Source organism: Mastacembelus armatus, chromosome 16 (assembly GCF_900324485.2).
Source record: "Mastacembelus armatus chromosome 16, fMasArm1.2, whole genome shotgun sequence".
NCBI lineage: Eukaryota > Metazoa > Chordata > Actinopteri > Synbranchiformes > Mastacembelidae > Mastacembelus > Mastacembelus armatus.
Window position 1 is genome coordinate 7,204,131 of NC_046648.1, and position 19,399 is coordinate 7,223,529.

Below are 19,399 nucleotides of genomic sequence, written 5' to 3' on the forward strand. Positions count from 1 at the left end.
ATTAACAAGGAGCAGATGGCCATTCAGAGGCACAAGTGTCAATCAGCTGGGATACAGGCAACAGGAGACACTGGAGAGCCTTACGGCACCTGTGTGAGAATATGCAAATGTATTCATACGCACTCTACATCGCACAAAGGTCAGGCCAACATATCAAGTCTGTATTAGCCTTTTGACTGAAATTTCACAGTAACCATTAGTTATACAATTAATTTTCATATGATGGAGATTTCTTTCTGTCTGTTGCCCAGTCTAAACTAAACAGGGTTAAATAAATAAATAACAAATCTGACAAAGTTTGACAGCAGCCACATATCTCTTTTTATTTATCCTGAAACATGATAATGCCCAATGGAGTTCTCATGAAAAAGAACACATTGTGCTGTCTCTAAAAGCTAACAGTGTATTTCAGCTTTCCAAGTTCGCTATTGAGGCATCGCTGCCTCTGTTTTTGCATAGCTGCCACCAATTGACAATAACCATAACAGCATTAAACCAGTAGTATAATACAAAGACAGCCGAGTTTGATACAAATCCAAGCATGAGCACATTCAAAACAAGACTTAATCTAAGAGACGTCATATCTCTATGGTATCTATGGCAGCAGAAAGCTCAGAGGAATTAAATTAAATTAAATTAAAATGCAAAATAATGCTTCAAAAAGTTGTGTGTAGTTGTGTACACAGAGCAGGAGCAGAGCAGCAGAGGAGATTAGAACTTCTGATGGATAGCTGATATCAGATATGGTCTGATACTGAAACAATACATCTCTAATATTACAATTCCCACTAAATACTGCTCTTTACAGTTAACCTCAGTTCTCAGGTCAGCGTAAACCACACATCCATGAGCTACATTTCTCATTTCAACATTGTTACAGAGGTGCATGTTGTTTTGATATGGCTTCAGTCATTGCCTTGTGAATTGTGAATTGTTAGTGGCAGAAGTTCAACCTTTTTAATTTGCAGTTCTGTTTCCATTTTTTAATCTATAATGTCTATAATGATTTTTTTAGAGTTACAACTAACATGAACTCACGTTTGCAGCTCTTGCATTTTTACATTTCTGTTTACATTTCTATTACCTCTTCAAAGGTTATCTGAACAGTATATTTACATGAACAAAGAATCAAATGTGTGTAGTGTGGAAGTGGTCGTTCATCGTGATGTATCCACAGAATGATCATTTGCCAAAGCACATGCGACAAGTGGGAATGTATCTCTTTGCCACAGCTGAAGAACCTTTAAGGGAACAAAAAGAAACAATTTGTCTTAAATACACCAAAAGTCATATAAGCTTGGTAGAACAACGGAAGCTGCATATGAGTAGGAGATGAACTCGCTGAGTTTTTGCACATGACAAAATTTGTGCAGTTCCCTCATTTTTTACTGTGTAGTGATGTTCCACTCAGGGTCGGTATGAAGAATAGGACAAGTGACAAGACTTATTCTCACGTACTTAAAGGTCCCTCACTATTGTTTAAACACTGGCTTGAAAAATTGCACAGTTCCTTTAACCTGAATTTGTGGATGCACTGGCGGGCGATGTTCACTGACAGCATTGTGTTCCTGAGCCCACGCATTGATTTCAGCTGTAGAATTGTGCATGCTTTTATTAATACAGTTCTGCCTGAAGGCCTAAAGATCACAGCCATTTAATACAGGTTTTTGACCTTGTCTTCTGCATTCAGAAATTTGTTAACAAGGGGTTTGGGGGAAACATAAAATACTGTCTAATGAGTGGAATGTGTCAAAAAGTGAAAAAATGCAGCGGAAAAATATATATATATATGCTTAATGGTAAACAAAGCAATTAAGTACAAACTCCACACAGAAAGACCCCTGTTAGGTTTTGAACCAGGAACTCCTCTTGCTGTGAGGCAGCAGTGCTAACCTCTAATCCACCATGCTGTCTGCAAATTATGTAAGTAAAGAACATGTAAGATTCAGCTTCAACCTTCATGGCACAGGGTTCTAATTCATTTTGTTTATTGGATTTATGAAAGGGCCAATGTTTCATCCTAACTTGTGTGTCTTTGTCCACAACTGGTGATTTTATGATTCTACTTACTGGGACAAAAGTAAGAAACATATGGCCTGAGGAAAACCTGTAACATAGTTATTTTTCCCATCTATAAATTTTGTTGGACAGAAAATTCATTGCCATCATTATTGCCCATTGGACTGGCCCCAACACAGTCCTCAGAGATGCACCTTGGTAAAAAAAAAAAAAAAAAAAAAAAAAGCCCACAAGTAGGAATGAGAATATTTATCATAGAACTCATTTATGTTGCCTTTGAGGATTCATTCAGACTGATGTGATTGATTTTCTGTTGAGTCCGGCCTAAGACTTGCTTACAAGATTTTAGTGTTCAAATGCTGATGTAGTGTCTAATTTGTAAACTTTTATTTGAAATGTGTTTTTTTCATATTGTCATTTTGATATAGTACCTTTTGTTTTTGGAAAACTTTGTCATTAGCATTCCTTAACGTTATACTGCTTGACCTTGCACAGTACTTACCATCAGGCAGACTTACAGAGAAAAACAGTGATGACTAACAAATGTCCAAAAGAAAGTTGGTATTGATTCCATTTATCTGGAGTTTCTGCCAGTACATTTTTTTCTGACTCTAAACTAAAAATATATATGAAGGGTCATATGTTACAGATGATGGATTGATGGATTTGGAACAACATAAACTTGGAACAACATAAACTTGATCCTTTGATTTAAAGTGTTGCAGGTAAAGTGCCTTGAGATTGAATTGAAGGGCACTGTTCATCCAGTGCAAATCTTCAAAGTATATATCATCTATACAACACAGTACAGTGCAGCACTAGGTATTGCTTTAATTTTTCAAGAGCCTGTTTTTCTAGAAAAATGGAAACACTGAAGTAATGGCTTAATTATGGAGCCTTCTTAACTGGTACTTACTAGGCTTTAGCTGTTTTATTTGTAATAATGTGTTCATATTGTTTTAAATGCTGCACCAAAGAAGAAATGTTAAGAGCTTGCCCATTAGAGTAAAATAACAAAACAGCACAGAAATAAAGACAGGATGTGTTCTATTTTCTTGAACTGCAGTGAACTTTAACTTTGCCTGCATAGTGGCCAAGTTTAGTGTTTTTTGCCTTTCAGTTTACAGTTCTAATGAAATATAAAGCACTGAGCCTTTTCAACAGAAGAGCAAGTTCAAAGAATTGTGTGCTTTAGAAAAGCTCCAATATAAAGTCAGAATTAATGAGAAAAGAAAAACACGCCATATTTCATTTTGATAAGAAAATCTGAGCGGCAGTGTAAAATGAAATGAGCCATTGATGACTCTCATGTTTGTTTGTAACATTAAAACCTCTTTTTCAAATCTCATGACTGCATAGGTCACTAAATGAAGATAAAAAGCAGGCTGTAAAAAAGCAAGAGCCAGGGGAGCAGAATTAGTAAGGTAGTGCATTAACCTTTTCAGGGATACTGAATAATGACAGAAACTCACTGACCTCTTTTCAGGGAGCATGCAATGTGTTGTACTGTACAACATCCGGCAGTGGTTCAATTCATGGTAATGCCGTCCACTCTGTAGTTACTGTGGCAACCCCAAAGAGTGAAGAATAGTCTCATAATTTTAAAAAGAGTCCATCTTGTTATAGGTGGATAAAAGGAAGAATCACAGCAGGAAGTGAAGTGTATGTACTTGCTTAGTGTTGGTGTATGAGGAACTCAGCCAAATGTGCTGATGATAAAGGCTGCCAGAATCATTGCTTTGAATAAATGTCATTTTCCATATAGCTAAAAAGCAGTAAGCTCTAACCTCCTTTCTTTTAACCTCCTTTCTCTTGTTAAACAACTGCTTTGATGATCTTCAGTCAGGTTTTAGGCCCCATCACAGCACTGAAACTGCACTCATCAAGGTGACAAATGACATTCGTCTGAACACCGACGCTGGCAGAGTCTCTGTTTTAGTACTGCTGGATCTAAGTGCTGCTTTTGACACAGTGGACCATGTGATCCTGTTACAAAGGTTAGAGGACTTTATAGGCATCTTTGGTACTCCCCTTAAATGGTTTAAGTCCTATCTTGAAGACAGGAAGTATTTCATTGAAGTTGGTAACTGTGTCTTAGACCAAATGGCATTGACATGTGGGGTCAATCTTTACATGCTTCCTTTAGGCCAGGTAATACGCAGCAATAATGTGTCCTACCATAACTATGCAGATGACACTCAGATTTACATTTCACTCACAGCTGGTGAATATGGACCAGTCGATTCGCTGTGTCACTGCATTGAACATATCACTCTGTGGATGTAAAACAACTGTCTCCAAATAAACAGTGACAAGACTGAAATAATCTTTGGGCCACAGAAACGAAGAGAAAGTGTCAGCGTGCACCTCGAGTCTCTTTCTCTAAAATTGCCAGAATCAAAGGGATCATGTCTAAACCAGACTTGGAGAGACTCATCCATGCATTTATCTCTAGCAGGTTAGATTACTGTAACGGCCTGTTCACAGGGCTCTCACGAGCTGTAAGGCAGCTGCAGTACATTCAGAACACTGCTGCTTGGGTCCTGACTAGAACCAGGAAGTACAACCACATTACTCCTCAGATCTCTGGACAGGCTTCCTGTCGCTCAGAGACTAGACTTCAAAAAAAGCACTGCTTGTGTGTAAGTCTCTTCATGGCTCAGCACCACATTACATCTCTGACATGTTGATGCCACATGAACCATCTCGAACTCTGAGAACATCAGGGACAGGCCTTCTGCTCGTGCCCAGAGTCAGGACTAAACAGGGAGAAGCAGCGTTTCAATTCTGTGCAGCTAAAACCTGGAATAATCTTCCTGATGATGTTAGACAAGCCTCATCTCTGGCAATGTTTAAGTCCAAGCTAAAAATTCTTCTTTTTAGCATGGCATATAACATATGACAACTGACAGTGTTTTATCCAAAGTGATTTATCTGCACTCAGTCTCCTTTAATTTTATTTCAAGAAAGGCATTTCTTTTAATGCTGAATACTAGTGAGTATTAGCATAATTGCTACCAGGTTATTTTTTTGTAAGTGATAGAAGTGACTTTTTGTTTCAGAATAGGTCCCTTCATGGTCCGGTTTAAGCAACAAAAGCAGTTTGGTTATGGAGAGAATCTTCACACTGCTAGATACTGGATCTCAAGCTCCTGTGCATACAAGTTTGTGTGGTTCTAAAGAAAAAGTAATTAAGAAGATCTTAAAATTAATAATGAAGCATACTTTGAGCCACTGTAAGAGTGAAAACTACTAGTAGCTGGGTCCTATGATCCTTTAGCAAGCCAGTATGTTTTTTTCATTATATTTTTTATTTTATTATCTATACTATAATTATTAGCCTCAACATAATATTTAGAGCGATCTATTAGCAGAAATTGAATATAGTATCCATAAATATGTCGTGTGTAATCACTGGAAAAAAACAGCCATTGGCGGGCAGTAGGTGTGAGGGGTGCACCACTAGATGCAGCTAAATCTTTCACATCTTAGTTTGTGTTGGATGTGAATTTTTTCAGGAAATAGGTAGATATGACTGAACCTTGAGTGTAGTATTTGATGGACAAATGATGTTGGACCTGGTTCTGAACTCACTCGTAGAAATTCATTCAGACTTTTTTTTCATAGCTATATTTATTAAATATATATACAGTGGGTACGGAAAGTATTCAGACCCCTTTAAATTTTTCACTCTTTGTGTCATTGCAGCCATTTGCCAAAATCAAAAAAGTTCATTTTATTTCTCATTAATGTACACTCAGCACCCCATCTTGACAGAAAAAAAACAGAAATGTAGAAATTTTTTGCAAATTTATTAAAAAAGAAAAACTGAAATATCACATGGTCATAAGTATTCAGACCCTTTGCAGTGACATTCATATTTAACTCACATGCTGTCCATTTCTTCTGATCCTCCTTGAGATGGTTCTGCTCCTTCATTGGAGTCCAGCTGTGTTTAATTAAACTGATTGGACTTGATTAGGAAAGGCACACACCTGTCTATATAAGACCTTACAGCTCACAGTGCATGTCAGAGCAAATGAGAATCATGAGGTCGAAGGAACTGCCCAAGGAGCTCAGAGACAGAATTGTGGCAAGGCACAGATCTGGCCAAGGTTACAAAAGAAATTCTGCAGCACTCAAGGTTCCTAAGAGCACAGTGGCCTCCATAATCCTCAAATGGAAAAAGTTTGGGACGACCAGAACTCTTCCTAGACCTGGCCGTCCAGCCAAACTGAGAGATCGTGGGAGAAGAGCCTTGGTGAGAGAGGTAAAGAAGAACCCAAAGATCACTGTGGCTGAGCTCCAGAGATGCAGTAGGGAGATGGGAGAAAGTTCCACAAAGTCAACTATCACTGCAGCCCTCCACCAGTCGGGGCTTTATGGCAGAGTGGCCCGACGGAAGCCTCTCCTCAGTGCAAGACACATGAAAGCCTGCATAGAGTTTGCCAAAAACACATGAAGGACTCCCAGACTATGAGAAATAAGATTCTCTGGTCTGATGAGACCAAGATTGAACTTTTTGGCGTTAATTCTAAGCGGTATGTGTGGAGAAAACCAGGCACTGCTCATCACCTGCCCAATACAATCCCTACAGTGAAACATGGTGGTGGGAGCATCATGTTGTGGGGGTGTTTTTCAGCTGCAGGGACAGGACGACTGGTTGCAATTGAAGGAAAGATGAATGCGGCCAAGTACAGAGATATCCTGGAAGAAAACCTCTTCCAGAGTGCTCAGGACCTCAGACTGGGCTGAAGGTTCACCTTTCAACAGGACAATGACCCTAAGCACACAGCTAAAATAACAAAGGAGTGGCTTCGGAACAACTCTGTGACCGTTCTTGACTGGCCCAGCCAGAGCCCTGACCTAAACCCAATTGAGCATCTCTGGAGAGACCTGAAAATGGCTGTCCACCAACGTTCACCATCCAACCTGACAGAACTGGAGAGGATCTGCAAGGAAGAATGGCAGAGGATCCCCAAATCCAGGTGTGAAAAACTTGTTGCATCATTCCCAAGAAGACTCATGGCTGTACTAGCTCAAAAGGGTGCTTCTACTCAATACTGAGCACAGGGTCTGAATACTTATGACCATGTGATATTTCAGTTTTTCTTTTTTAATAAATTTGCAAAAATTTCTACATTTCTGTTTTTTTCTGTCAAGATGGGGTGCTGAGTGTACATTGAGAAATAAAATGAACTTTTTTGATTTTGGCAAATGGCTGCAATGACACAAAGAGTGAAAAATTTAAAGGGGTCTGAATACTTTCCGTACCCACTGTATATTTATATATTATTTATTGCTTTATAATGCTATATAATGCTATATAATGGCTATGTAGCAAGTTTAATATGGCATAAATTAAAGACACATTTACTCCTTGAATTTCCCTGCAGTGTTCATTAAAAAAGTAAGACATCTAATGGGCTGTTTGTAATTAGCTACATAAGCAATGTGTTTAAACATGTAAGCAACAGGGAGTAATTGCTACAGCTACAGTAATAAATCTACTTCAGAAAGCAGAGAGGGGCCTTTGGGTTGATATAATATGATGCTGTCGTGTGAAAAAAATATGATTAGGGGTGAGATTACCCGAAGACGTTTAGCAGACAGAATATTTTTCATTGATTAATGTCCAAGCATCCCAGACTCCAGAATGAAGCCTTTTCAGACATGGGCTTTGGCATAATGTTTGATATATCTGTCTTCTAGGTGCCAGGATCCCACAAACTGATTACCAGCTCCTGGACAATGACTGGGTGTATTTCACAGTATAGAAGAATGCGGTGCACTATGTTGACAGAAAAAAATGCTTTCATGTATGATATTATATAGACTAAAAAAAAAGTTCATGTATGATGTTGAACTGGTGCATGTGATACATTTGCTTGTGATGAACCCCATGTTTCTTTATACAGGACTGACACAGGTGTGATTAACAGTTAATAAGAGATCTTACTTTCCATTCAGACACACATCAGTGTGACTAGTGGTGAATCATTAGACTAAGCTCATCAGTGTGATGATGAATGCAGAGTTGTGACAGCGTAGCAAACACTTGAGCACAGCCTCTTCATCACTGACACCATGATGACTGCTTCTCTCTCACCGTGACAGCGATCATGACAAAACTGCCCTGACAAAACAATGGCAGCATTTAATGGGGTTTTTTTTGGATGGTGTTTACATTTGAACGAGTGTGAGTGTGAAGCTATGTGTCTGTTGGTATTATGTATGTGAATGTGGTTATAATGTTGTGACTCTTTTGACTGTGTGTTCTACTGTGAGTGAGGTGACAAATGTTTCTCACCGAGTGGACCATTCATCAAGCCCACCTGCCCTTCTGGTTAATGAAGTCAGGGACACCACACAGAACTCAGCACACAGTATCCTTCCACTAACACAGACAAAAAAGGAAAGCACGAGCGATCGCACCAGTGTGACTGCCTAGCACCCCCCCCCTCTCTGTTACACCAACAACAAAAGAGACTCCTCAGCACCACATCATTTAGAAGAGATGAAGCAGCTGTGTCACACACTAGTAATTCAGTGGTGCTTGCTTTCAGGGGATCATCGCAGATCCAATTCTGGCTCTTTCTGAACTCTACAATGACAAGGAAATAAGTACGTAAATATGACTCACACTTGGAGGAGTGGATTTGAGGAGTTATATTCAAAAAAGTAGAGTCCAACATTTCAGAATGAAAAACAGCCTACTCCAAATCACTCATCAGAAAATAACTGCCAGTGCGAGAGAACATGATGAGTTGCTATTAAGTTGTGAGTCACCATGAAGTATGTTATCATCGCACATGTCATCCAAAATAGATATGTATAAAGAAGGGAGAGATTGCATGATTTATATTTTGTACTATAAAAAGTAGTGAGAACTGATTTGTTTTAGGATCAATTACAACCCCAGAGAACTATAATTCCAGCCTTAGGGTTATTGGCTGATGTGAACAGTTTCCTTCAGATTTTTAGTTATTTTTATTTCACAACAAAACTTGCACTTGTACCCAAAGCAACAGTACCCACATTTCATCTCTCATAAGGTTAATAGCTTAGCAGCTGATATGATGAAGAAAAACTGGGACCTGTGATGACGTCATAATTAGTGTGAGGATGGTTAACTACAGATCCTCAAACTTCTTTCACTTAATTTCTTTAGCTGCACAGGCCTGGAAAATGGACGAGTATCCCAGTTATGATTGCATATTTGAAATACACATTACATTTGATCAAATTAATAAAATTCAGTGATTACTAAATCTTTTACATTGTTTAATTTTGTTAAACAAAAGTCAACCATTATTTTTATTACCTATTTAATTTTGTTTGCCCAACATTAATGTATTACTATATAGAACCAATTGTATTTTGAACAAAAGATTAATGCTGGCAGTTTGGATCATGTGACGCGGTGCTAATACAATGCATTATTAACCTTTCAATCCAATATAGGTTATGTAGATGCTTCTCATGAGAAATGTGGTCCAGAATACATTATTACATACATAACATGTCTGGTCCCTGCAGGGGCCAAAAGTCAGGTATGATACCCATGGGGCAACAGATCAAGTCAAAAATGTTTGAGTGAGTGTTTCCATTTTTTAAGTCATTTTCATCATGGAGAAAATTAAACAAGAATTTAGCAGTTAAAATCACATTTCTAAACCATTCAGAAAGGATCCATCCCACGAGGACTGTCCCAGTCATGGGGCCCCACCATGTATTAAAAATGGGTATTTATGTGTATGTGTGTGTGTGCGTGTGTGTCTCATTCATGGTAATGCAGCATGCACTCACACCTACACACTGATGATCCCCTGGCTTATCAGACTGCCAAAGCCTGAGCGATGATGCCATTTAATTCTGCAATTGGCTCACCACTGTGTTTGCTGAAAAAGGCAGGTGTGCACCTGGAGGATAGAGGAGAAGACAAAATATATAAGGAACATAGCGATTACCTCTATATTTATATGATAATTTATTATAGTCTATAGCAAAGAAGTCAGTTTTTCTGTGGGCAGAAAGTACAACTTACTGGAAATGGCAGCACTGAATTTATGGTAGTAGTGTGGTGAAGAGAACAATCTGTTCATTGCCTGCAGGGAAGAGTGAGGAGGAGCAGGGTGGTGAGTCTTGTAATTTGACGTCCTCTGTAAAAATACTGGTTGTCTGGTTTTGGCAAATTTGAAAGAACAGATGGCAATTAGAATTGCTCACTGAGAGACTAAACTTGGGTGATACCGGAGGCTATGTACATAGCCAGGAAATGGAATATCTTAAATATTTCTGGCTTCATGATAACCTTTAAAATGAATTTCAACAATCATTTATCAGTGGAATTAGTTGAAGAAATTATAAATATTGTATTGTGAACAAAGGAACACTGATTTCTTTGTGTTTAAAGTAGTGCTGCTTATTTCCCCAGAGTTGTTCTTTACAGGCCATACGATACATGAAAAGAAAAGATAATAACTGCTTAGAAATCTGTGTTTCCTAGTGGAGGACGATAGTTCACATTAATGATGCGCTGCTCTTCATCATGAATTTGCAGTTAGATTAAGATGTAAATGTGAACTTTTGTGAACTGGTTATTATTGGATGAATGCAGGTGGTTCCCTCCTCTACAATACATTTCCTGTTGCATTTCTCAAGAATTCTTGCTGGTAACGACACGAAGCGTGAAGTGCCATATGTCTGTTATTAGCACAGACACTGAATTGACTTTTCAGAGTAGGCAGGGCTGTCATCTACAGTAAAATACAAAGACATATGAACAGCTAATTTAACGCAGAAGCCCTATTTAGGGTTTTAGGACAGGGTCTTGTGGCTGCAGGGAGCATTCACTGAAGTATCTGCTTTTAAGTCTGAGGACAGTCCTCTGTTTTTGCTTTCCCCCACTCATGCAGCATGTGTCACTATAAGTTCTAGCAGCAAGAAAATAAGTGCAGCTTCACATGAATAAAGTGAAGAACCTCATGCTATGACCATGAGAACCACCGTCATTGTGTCACATCCTCCAGTTTATGGTTACAAAGTTGTAAAAAGAGTGTTCAAATGTGGATCCCTGTTGGTTGTTGCTTTGCTGAGGGTGCAGCTGAGTGTTAGGAGAGCTGTCCAGCTGCCTCAGGCTGCTTAAACCAAGATAACTGTGGTAATAGGCTAGATGTTGTCAGTTGTAGAGGAGGGAGAGCAGATACGGAATGTCTCAAAAACTCTGAGTTGGAGGGAAATTATTTATACACCTCTTTGCACTGAAGCCCTCCCTTTTCACCCCAGAGGAGCATCTGCTTGAGCATGTCCATTTGTTTAAATATTTCAAACAGTGTCTGAGAGGTAAAATGATCACCAGCAGCAAAACCAAAAGGAAAAAAAGAAAAAAAAATTAAACTTTTCACTCTATCTCTTCATAATGCTGGGCATCTGCCAGCACAGAGGTGGATAATTGACCAAGGCTCCACACACAGACAGTTTGTGTGTGTGTGTGTTATGTAGTCCTCCACTACCTCCTAGGTCATTACTCTGCCCAGAGCAGACAGGGCATCAATCAGTCTGTCATGAGGCAATGCAAGTGTAGGCATTTCCTTCTTAAACATGAGGAGGAAACCCTCCTAAATTCCACTCTTGGCCAGATCTCAAAAAGCAGATTCTTCTAGTTGGGCATGAAATTCAAAGTCCTGGCCAGTCTCATAAATTACTTTAAAAAGATTCCCAACTTGTCACTTTTCTTTAATATATTTTCAGACTATTAAGACTGGGTATCCTACATCTGCAGTGAAAATCTGTCAGTTGTGGCTAAATGTGACCCTGCTGGGCTGGACTTTAGGTAAAGTAAATGAAACAGAAGCTCTTAAACTTATACGAGCTACCAGAATTCAGTCAAGTGATTAATTAAACAGAGTAACTGAGCCGAACAGGAGTGGTAGCAGTGTCACCAGGGATTTCATAATAAGGCAAAAAGTGTTGATCTTTTAAATTAAGAGTTTGAAAACTTGTTCAGTCTCAGTAAAGTTTAGACTAAATTGTGTATGACAAGAACTTGCAGCATGTTTTGAAATTTGTGCAGTGGACTGAAACAGAGGAAAACTTCATTTGGTGTGAATCATTGTCTTTGGAGTTTCTTTATTTTTACCTATCTCTACGTTTCAATCCCCTGCATTATTAAAAACTTTTCTTTTCAATATTCTATTTCATTAATGTTTAATACCACAGCTGGGTTTTCACAATTACCTGTACAAAACATTCACTCTAACATTCGCTCTAAAGCTTCAGCTGCAGGCTTTACCTATCATTTAAATTAGTAGAGCTACAGTACATGTAAATCTACTTGGGATTCATACCTTTCAGTCCTGTCTAGACAGCAGAGAATATACAGATAACTCAATACAACTTGAGAGGCAAAGTCTATTCAAAGTTGGTAGGATAGAAATGCTTATTAAAGGGAAGGATTCTAGCAAATTACAGTTAATTAAATGAGAGAGATCAATGCTAATGGTTTGTCATTTGGGACTGAGTTAAAAAAAAAAAGATTTGAAATCAGAAATATGTTTAAACAGTCGACCTATAAAAAAACAGCCAGAGGCTTACTGAAAGTAATCTCTCTCTGAATGAAAGACCTAAATGTTCTGACATCTTTTTGCCAGGCAACTATAATGTAGTTTAAGATTTCAACAATGTTTAACAATTGAAAGCAAGCAGCAGGAGGCTATTTTAAATGATGTACCAGCGCGTATAATAGCTTGTCATTTCAACAGGCAATGTTTGCAGTATATCATGATTCAAAAGTCCTCACAGTCCTAATCCTTTATCAGAATCACCTAATTTCTCATCAGTTTTATTGTCAAATTGTACTCCTAATTGTATATCAATGGATTCTGACATTGTGATATCTCATCATCATACATAGAAATGCTCAGTACATGAACAGACAGACTTTTAACAGAATCCTTCAACTGAACTACATATACTGCATGTTCAGTGTCATTTATTGACTCTGTACCTTTTGCATCAGAGCTCCCCTTGATGGTGACTGACAGAGCCAGAATATAAATGTCAGCTCCAAGACCCAGGAGGTCACATGACCACTGAGTCTGCACAGTCTGTTGTGCTGTTCAGTGTGGAATAGTAATGAACTTGGTCAGCTCAGAGGAAATCAATGTTTTTTCAGGTTACTCCTATAGCTCTGAAAGTAAGGTGCTGCTCCTGACTGTCCCCCAATGCAAAAGTTCACAGTGGGTAGTTTAATTATTTATTTATTTATTTATTTATATTTGCAGTTCTTCTGGACCTAGCAGGTTTTTGATATTACCCTGTACTTCCTTAACCCTTCCAGGATCTGGTGCAGAGAAGCACCTTCGCTGTTTGCATTCAACTGACACAAGAGCTGTGCTTAATATGAAGCTCACAAGCTCCCATCACACCTTCTACCTGCCAATATGCTTTTTCACAACACCTGTTAAAGATGCAGGAAGTTTCCAGCAGATGTATTTCCTACAAGATCATGGAACCCTGTTACCTGCAACAACTCTTTCTGAATGTGAATATAGACACTATAGTAAGTGAAAAAGGGCACCACTGACATCAACTAAGGACAGCATGGGTAAAGAACAAATAGACACCACTGAGGTCCTTCTGTGTACTGCTGTGTACCACAGAGGAAAATGGGCGTAAATATTGCATCAATCTGCATCACCAAGCCGAGACTCCATATCCTGCTACATCAAGTTTCCCCTTATGTTGCTACAGAAACCATCCTAATGGTATCCATCTCTTTCACTTTGGTAGTTTTCATTATTCACCAGTGAGGATTTTCTTCTAAAATTGTCTTCAGGCACCTGAAAGAATCATTGGCAGCACAGCCTTTAGAATCAGACTAAATACATCTTCATTCAAATAAACTATATGAGTCTGTTTGCTTTAGTCACAACATGCTTGTAATTAATATAGACTACTGTGTGCAATCAATATAAACCATGTAGCCTCACACAATCCTGGCTCTGATTTATTTCATGAATACTTACATGCAGGTAATACCAATGAAGTGATGACTAGTTAAAACAAAATACAGCATAATAATTCAACAGTGCATACATCTTTGTAAAATGTGTCTTGCTTTTTGGTGCTTAAAGAATATTTTGATGCAAATACTTTTTACTTGTAACCAGATGATTCAGATATTGTGGTGTTTCTGCTTTTAGTAGAGGATTTGAGTACTTGGAGTACCACCACTGATGCAGTCAGGACAGACTTAGATTCTATTATTATATCCCATATTAACCAACACTGCCGCCGTGTGGTGTAGTAGAGTACTACATTTACTGAACATGTAGGAACCATTGTTCCAACCATTGTTTCCTATCGGAATGTGACGTCTGACGGTAAAGGTCGTTCACCCCAAAGTACTGCTGCGGTTTTAGCGACGTATTTAACACAACTTTGACTCTAAATAATTTTAAAAGGTAAATTACGCAGAGTTTAGCTGATCTCGACTAGAGGAAGATATGATAGTCGGACCCAGTATGTCCGCTCTGAGTTAACGTTGTTCCGGGTCAACTTCTTCATGTAAGGTACGTCAGAGCCTGGCAGCTTTTATTGACACCACGTCTATTCATCTCTCTCTGAGGTACTTTATGAACTGAGCGAGTGTGAGCTGGTTCATTACTTATAAGACATATGAACACCATACAGAGCCGGTTCGTGTTATGCTGTATTTGTCTCTGAAGGTAAAACAACATGAGTAAAGAGTCCAGGATGAGGGCGACCATAAACCAGAAGCTGACAGAGATGGGCGAGAGAGAGAGGTGAGAGCTACCAGACAGCTTGACTTAACGCGTCACATATTAGATACTGTGTTTCAGTAATTATATCATAATAATATACTTTTAGCGTTATCCTAGTGTCTCCCTGTGTCAACAATAAGGGGACTTAGTTGTAAAAGTGAAGACATCAGTTGTTCATCAGTGTCTGACTACATATGAACCCAGCTAGTGTTGTGAACTATTCTGTACCGGTGGTTGAGATGTAATGTAAAACGCCTCTGTTGTTGCTGGTGTTAAGGCACAGCTAGTGAGGAGCTAACATGGTGTTTCCTGCTCCAAGCCTATAATCTTTAATCTCGCTCTGTCACTCACACTGTCTCAGTAATGTACATAACACGGCTGGATGCTGTTAACACTTAGAAAAGCAAAGATGTTGCCAGTTGCTATATCATCACGTTTGCATCTTAATGACAGACTGAAGGAGTTACTGAGAGCTAAGCTGACTGAATGTGGATGGAAGGACCAGATGAAGGCTCACTGCAAAGGTAAACACTGCAATACTGTTGTTAAAATGCGAACTGTAGCAGGTACTCATTAAAGCACTGCTGCTGACTGCTGCTTAGCAAATCCTGTGCTTCCTGAATCATTACACTATTTGCTTTTACTTTTCACTTTGTAATGGGAGTTATTAGGTTTCTTAACAGTATGTTTCCGATTTCAGATCATAATACTGAACTTGAGCAGTGTCTTGTCACCCAGTTTCATATTGTTATAGTGTCTTTGGGATGGCCTGCTAGAGCAGAAACCACAGCAGTAGCATGTGTTTAAATGCCAAACAGTATTTTTTGTTTTTCCACAGTTTATTACAGGAGTTGAAGCACAGGTGTTACTAATAACATTAATGAGGGCTCTGTTCTGTTCAGTCCCGGTCAGAAGCCGTGACAGTGGCACACAGAGGCAGCAGGCACGACACCAGCCGCTGAAACTAAAGCAGCTAAATAGATTTCAGCCACCATCCATTTTATTGTCTGCACCTGTGACATGTTAAAATGTCCCCTGTGAAAAAGGACTATATGGGACATAAAGTGCATATGTATTCGAGTGTTGGAACCGAAGTGTTTTGCAGTCGGTGTAGTAGTTGCAGAGACGCCTGACATGGAACTATTTTACTTGCTGTGTTTTTGTTACTGATTTGTTGTTTGTCGGTTTTGACCCAGTGTTTCCTTTGAAACGTTATTAAAATCACATCTACGTATATTTGCAGAAGTAATCAAAGAAAAAGGCTTGGAGCATGTCACTGTGGAGGACCTTGTGGTAGAAATCACTCCTAAAGGAAGAGGTATCTCTACATGACTTCTCATTAATTGATTATGGAACAGTGTCAAATAACAGGTCATAACCATGGTTGTGTTTTTCTTTTGCAGCCTTGGTGCCTGACAGTGTAAAGAAAGAGCTTCTGCACAGAATAAGAGCATTTTTAGCTCAGCATGCCACCTAATGTTATGATTTTTGCCATCAGTGTGTAGTGTATATTAATTATTTGATTTGCTGAGTTTGGCTGATAGTACTGACACACCCTTGGCTTATATATATATATATATATATATATATATATATTTATATATATATATATTTATATATATATATATATATGTATATATTGTGTGATTAAGACTATCACATGTAAATGCACTTTCCTAGCAAAGTTCAGTTGTCCTTTCTGTATGAGAAATAAAGTTTTTGAGCTGTTGGATTTGAGTGGAGAAAATCATTTGCTCCAAAACAAAACTGGCACAATTGTGTCACAAGCTGAGGGTCATGATGACCCTCTGGATCCTGTTCAGTACTTACAAAACCAACCAGAATCTGTTCGGTACTGTATGCATTTACAGTAGAGTACTCCAATATATGTGAATAAAAGCTTTATTTGTTCTGGATTTCATCACCTGATTAATGCTATTTTCTATTTTTTAATGCAGATTTTATTAACTTTTTAAGGAAGTACAGTATTGGCATGCTGATAGTATGAGTGCAGTGCCTTCTGCTGAGATGAAGACTGTGAAGTAAATATTTCAAATGTTAACGCCGCTGAGTTTAAAATGTATATCATATGATATCTATGTTCAGGACAATGTAGTCTATGGTGATGGAAGGAGTACTCATTTATTTAGGTATCCATACTGCACCGATAACACTCAGTACTTTTACTTTAAACATATTACATCAGAAAAAGTACTGGGTGTTACAAGCAAAATACTTATGGCTTCTGTGAGTATATTTTACTGGAATAATAATAAATGTAATGTTTGATGTGTAGTGTAACTAGTGACTATACCGAATCTGCTAAATCCATAGAGTAAAAGGTGCAACAGTGGAAATATGGCATAAAGTTGCATAGAGATTCTTACAAGTTGCTTAAATTGTACAAAAGGTACTTAGTAACTTTAAGGCTGCTTGACACAAAAAATTAATTTAACAATGTGTAAAGTTAATTTGAGGGTGAAAGCTTTTATTAATACAGATTCCATAATTGTCTGTGAAGTGTAAGTGTATTCATTCTTATAAAGGCTGGGAAAGAGTATAATGAGTTTAGCCCTGTTAGATGTGCACTTGCCAGATGCGTAAGCATGATTCATAATCAAATAATTGTCGTTTGATGTTATGTCCAATAAAATAATGTGTTATCCTTAGGGCTTGTTGTTAGTAGAGCCAAGTGCTTTTCCATTTCATTTCTTGTCTAATCAAGGATCCAGCTATACATGTAGTGCCATCCTATAGCATAGAAACAAAACAAAAAAATGTGAGAATGGATTAAAGTAGTTGAAAAACTGTTGCCATGGTAACCCAAATCACATCAAACTGGATGTGGTGAATTAATAGTATCTTCCTTTGGTTAACTTTTGGTTATATCCTAAAAATGATCCTGTAATGACAAGCCTGATGCTGCTTTTACCACCTAGAATAACAGTGTTCTAATGACAGGGAGAGTTTGTTGAGTAGTGACTGTTTTCATGGAGCGAAGTGGATGCACCAGGGAACTAACTTCACCAAAACTGGTTGTCAGGTTGTTTTCAGGCCCATAGTTACTATAGTGCACAGTAGCCTTTCAACTACAGGGGGTGGGCTGACTGCAAGAAACACATGTTATGTAAACCATGATGAGAAAGAAAAGTTTAATCCGTGTATGATTTATTGTTTTGATGTTGTTGTGCAACTCCCTGTCAAATCATCAACACCAGCACTAATGTGGGACTGTTTGGTCCTTATGTACTCTTTGATTTACGTCTTTCATCCAAATGCTGTACCACATCATTTTGTTTTGTTGAAAGCTTGCACATGAAGTGTGTCTGTTTGCTTATGGCCTGCGTCTGGGAGAGGCTATGAACTAAAACACACCTTTCGACAGCTTCACACTAGCTCATTAGTGGGTGAGTCTGGGCTGGTCACCCACCAGAGATAGACAGTGTGTTTTCTTAGCTGAATGACCTGCTGCGACATTAGGGGACAACACGCTGACACACACTGCTGCAGTGGGGGACAAATGTGATGCGCCCATCCAGCGAACACACACACGTCTTTAGTAGCCCTCATCAATCCCCATGTTATCAGCAGATCTTCCTGGGTCCCTGCATGTACAGTGAAAGGGGTCCTGTGCACTGTAGCAAAGACCAACACTGGCCAGAATTAGCAGTGATGCAATTTATTATCATAGAGATTTTTATTTACTTTCTCACTCTCCGTTCTCAGCTTTTCTCCATCACTCAGTACCTGTACAACTCTGCCCATGAGCTGTACAGTAACCAGATGACTGCACATCATAAATAAGCTTGAAAAGCAAGAGCTGTGCAAATAAAAGGAAAACATGATTTAAAATATACCATTCTCCTGTTTATTTGCTCAAGGTTATACATCTTGGATGCAACAGGTAGAGATTTAAATAAAGATAAAATAACTGTTTTGATGATTACAGCAGCAGCTGATTATAAGAAAGCATGCACATTTCATACATGCTGTAGCATCCTGTTTGGAAGCTTATGCACGAACCGCCACAATTCAGGCGAAAACAAAGGCTAAGTGTGCCCTTATTCCAGCAAAGTCAATATCAAGCTGTGTCTGAACAGCACTTAATAACAGTATAAAGAAAAGACAAATGTGTGTTCCCATGTGTGTATCTATAGGCAAGTGTCCGCAGATATATTCACCGCCCCTGGAATCAGACCATTGCAACATTATAGCAGCTGTGTCAACAGGCAAAGGAGCCAAAAGCGTGGTCCTGTATATGCAGGATCGTGGAGTCCCATAGGTGTCACGTGGTGCTCTCTAGTGAAAATGGTAACATCCAAAGACCATAAACACCTCTTACTGTATACACAACTGAAGAAAAGGCAGTGCAGGGTGGAAACATATGGCAGAAATGTGTTCATATTGTAAACAAATGATGGGAAAGATGATGTTATAGCACATTGCCATATTTGGACTCGCAGTGCACCTGCTTTGTGGGGTAATATTTTTTGAAGAGCCCGTGAAATGCTCAAGCACTAGTCATATAACATGGACAGATAAATCTCTCTGTGTTTACAATGTATATCTGACATTTGTAATTTATAGGACAC

General features: G+C 38.7%; 1 protein-coding gene and 1 long non-coding RNA gene across 5 annotated transcripts in view; one reads left to right on the forward strand and one right to left on the reverse strand.

Moving 5' to 3' along the window:
* Window positions 1-730: 730 nt before the first annotated feature.
* The window catches only part of LOC113122846 (uncharacterized), a 31,424-nt gene continuing 12,755 nt past the window's right edge, over window positions 731-19,399 (reverse strand). Inside the window, exons 2-4 of one of the 2 annotated variants that reach the window (XR_003294908.1) lie at window positions 10,067-10,127; window positions 9,831-9,941; window positions 731-1,241 (exon numbers count right to left, since the gene is read on the reverse strand). This is a non-coding gene — a long non-coding RNA (uncharacterized LOC113122846). The remainder of the gene's footprint in view (window positions 1,242-9,830; window positions 9,942-10,066; window positions 10,128-19,399) is intronic. The other variant, XR_003294909.1, reaches the window with a different exon arrangement.
* Window positions 14,401-17,321, forward strand: eny2 (ENY2 transcription and export complex 2 subunit). Of its 3 annotated transcripts, none has more exons than XM_026294472.1 (5): window positions 14,401-14,650; window positions 14,751-14,828; window positions 15,261-15,331; window positions 16,051-16,125; window positions 16,211-17,321. In XM_026294472.1, exons 2-5 carry the CDS (start codon window positions 14,761-14,763, stop codon window positions 16,282-16,284), a joined length of 288 nt encoding a protein of 95 aa, XP_026150257.1. In that variant the 5' UTR covers window positions 14,401-14,650; window positions 14,751-14,760; the 3' UTR covers window positions 16,285-17,321. The 3 variants fall into 3 exon arrangements, with proteins under 3 accessions (XP_026150257.1, XP_026150256.1, XP_026150258.1); XM_026294471.1 differs by having other exon boundaries at window positions 14,401-14,594; XM_026294473.1 differs by having other exon boundaries at window positions 14,455-14,486.

Excerpts from the sequence above, each read along its gene's own strand:
- eny2 (XM_026294472.1), top strand. The coding sequence starts at position 14,761 with ATGAGTAAAGAGTCCAGGATGAGGGCGACCATAAACCAGAAGCTGACA. Across the intron at positions 14,829-15,260 it reads GAGATGGGCGAGAGAGAGAG|ACTGAAGGAGTTACTGAGAG; the intron begins GTGAGAGCTACC and ends TCTTAATGACAG. Across the intron at positions 15,332-16,050 it reads GATGAAGGCTCACTGCAAAG|AAGTAATCAAAGAAAAAGGC; the intron begins GTAAACACTGCA and ends GTATATTTGCAG.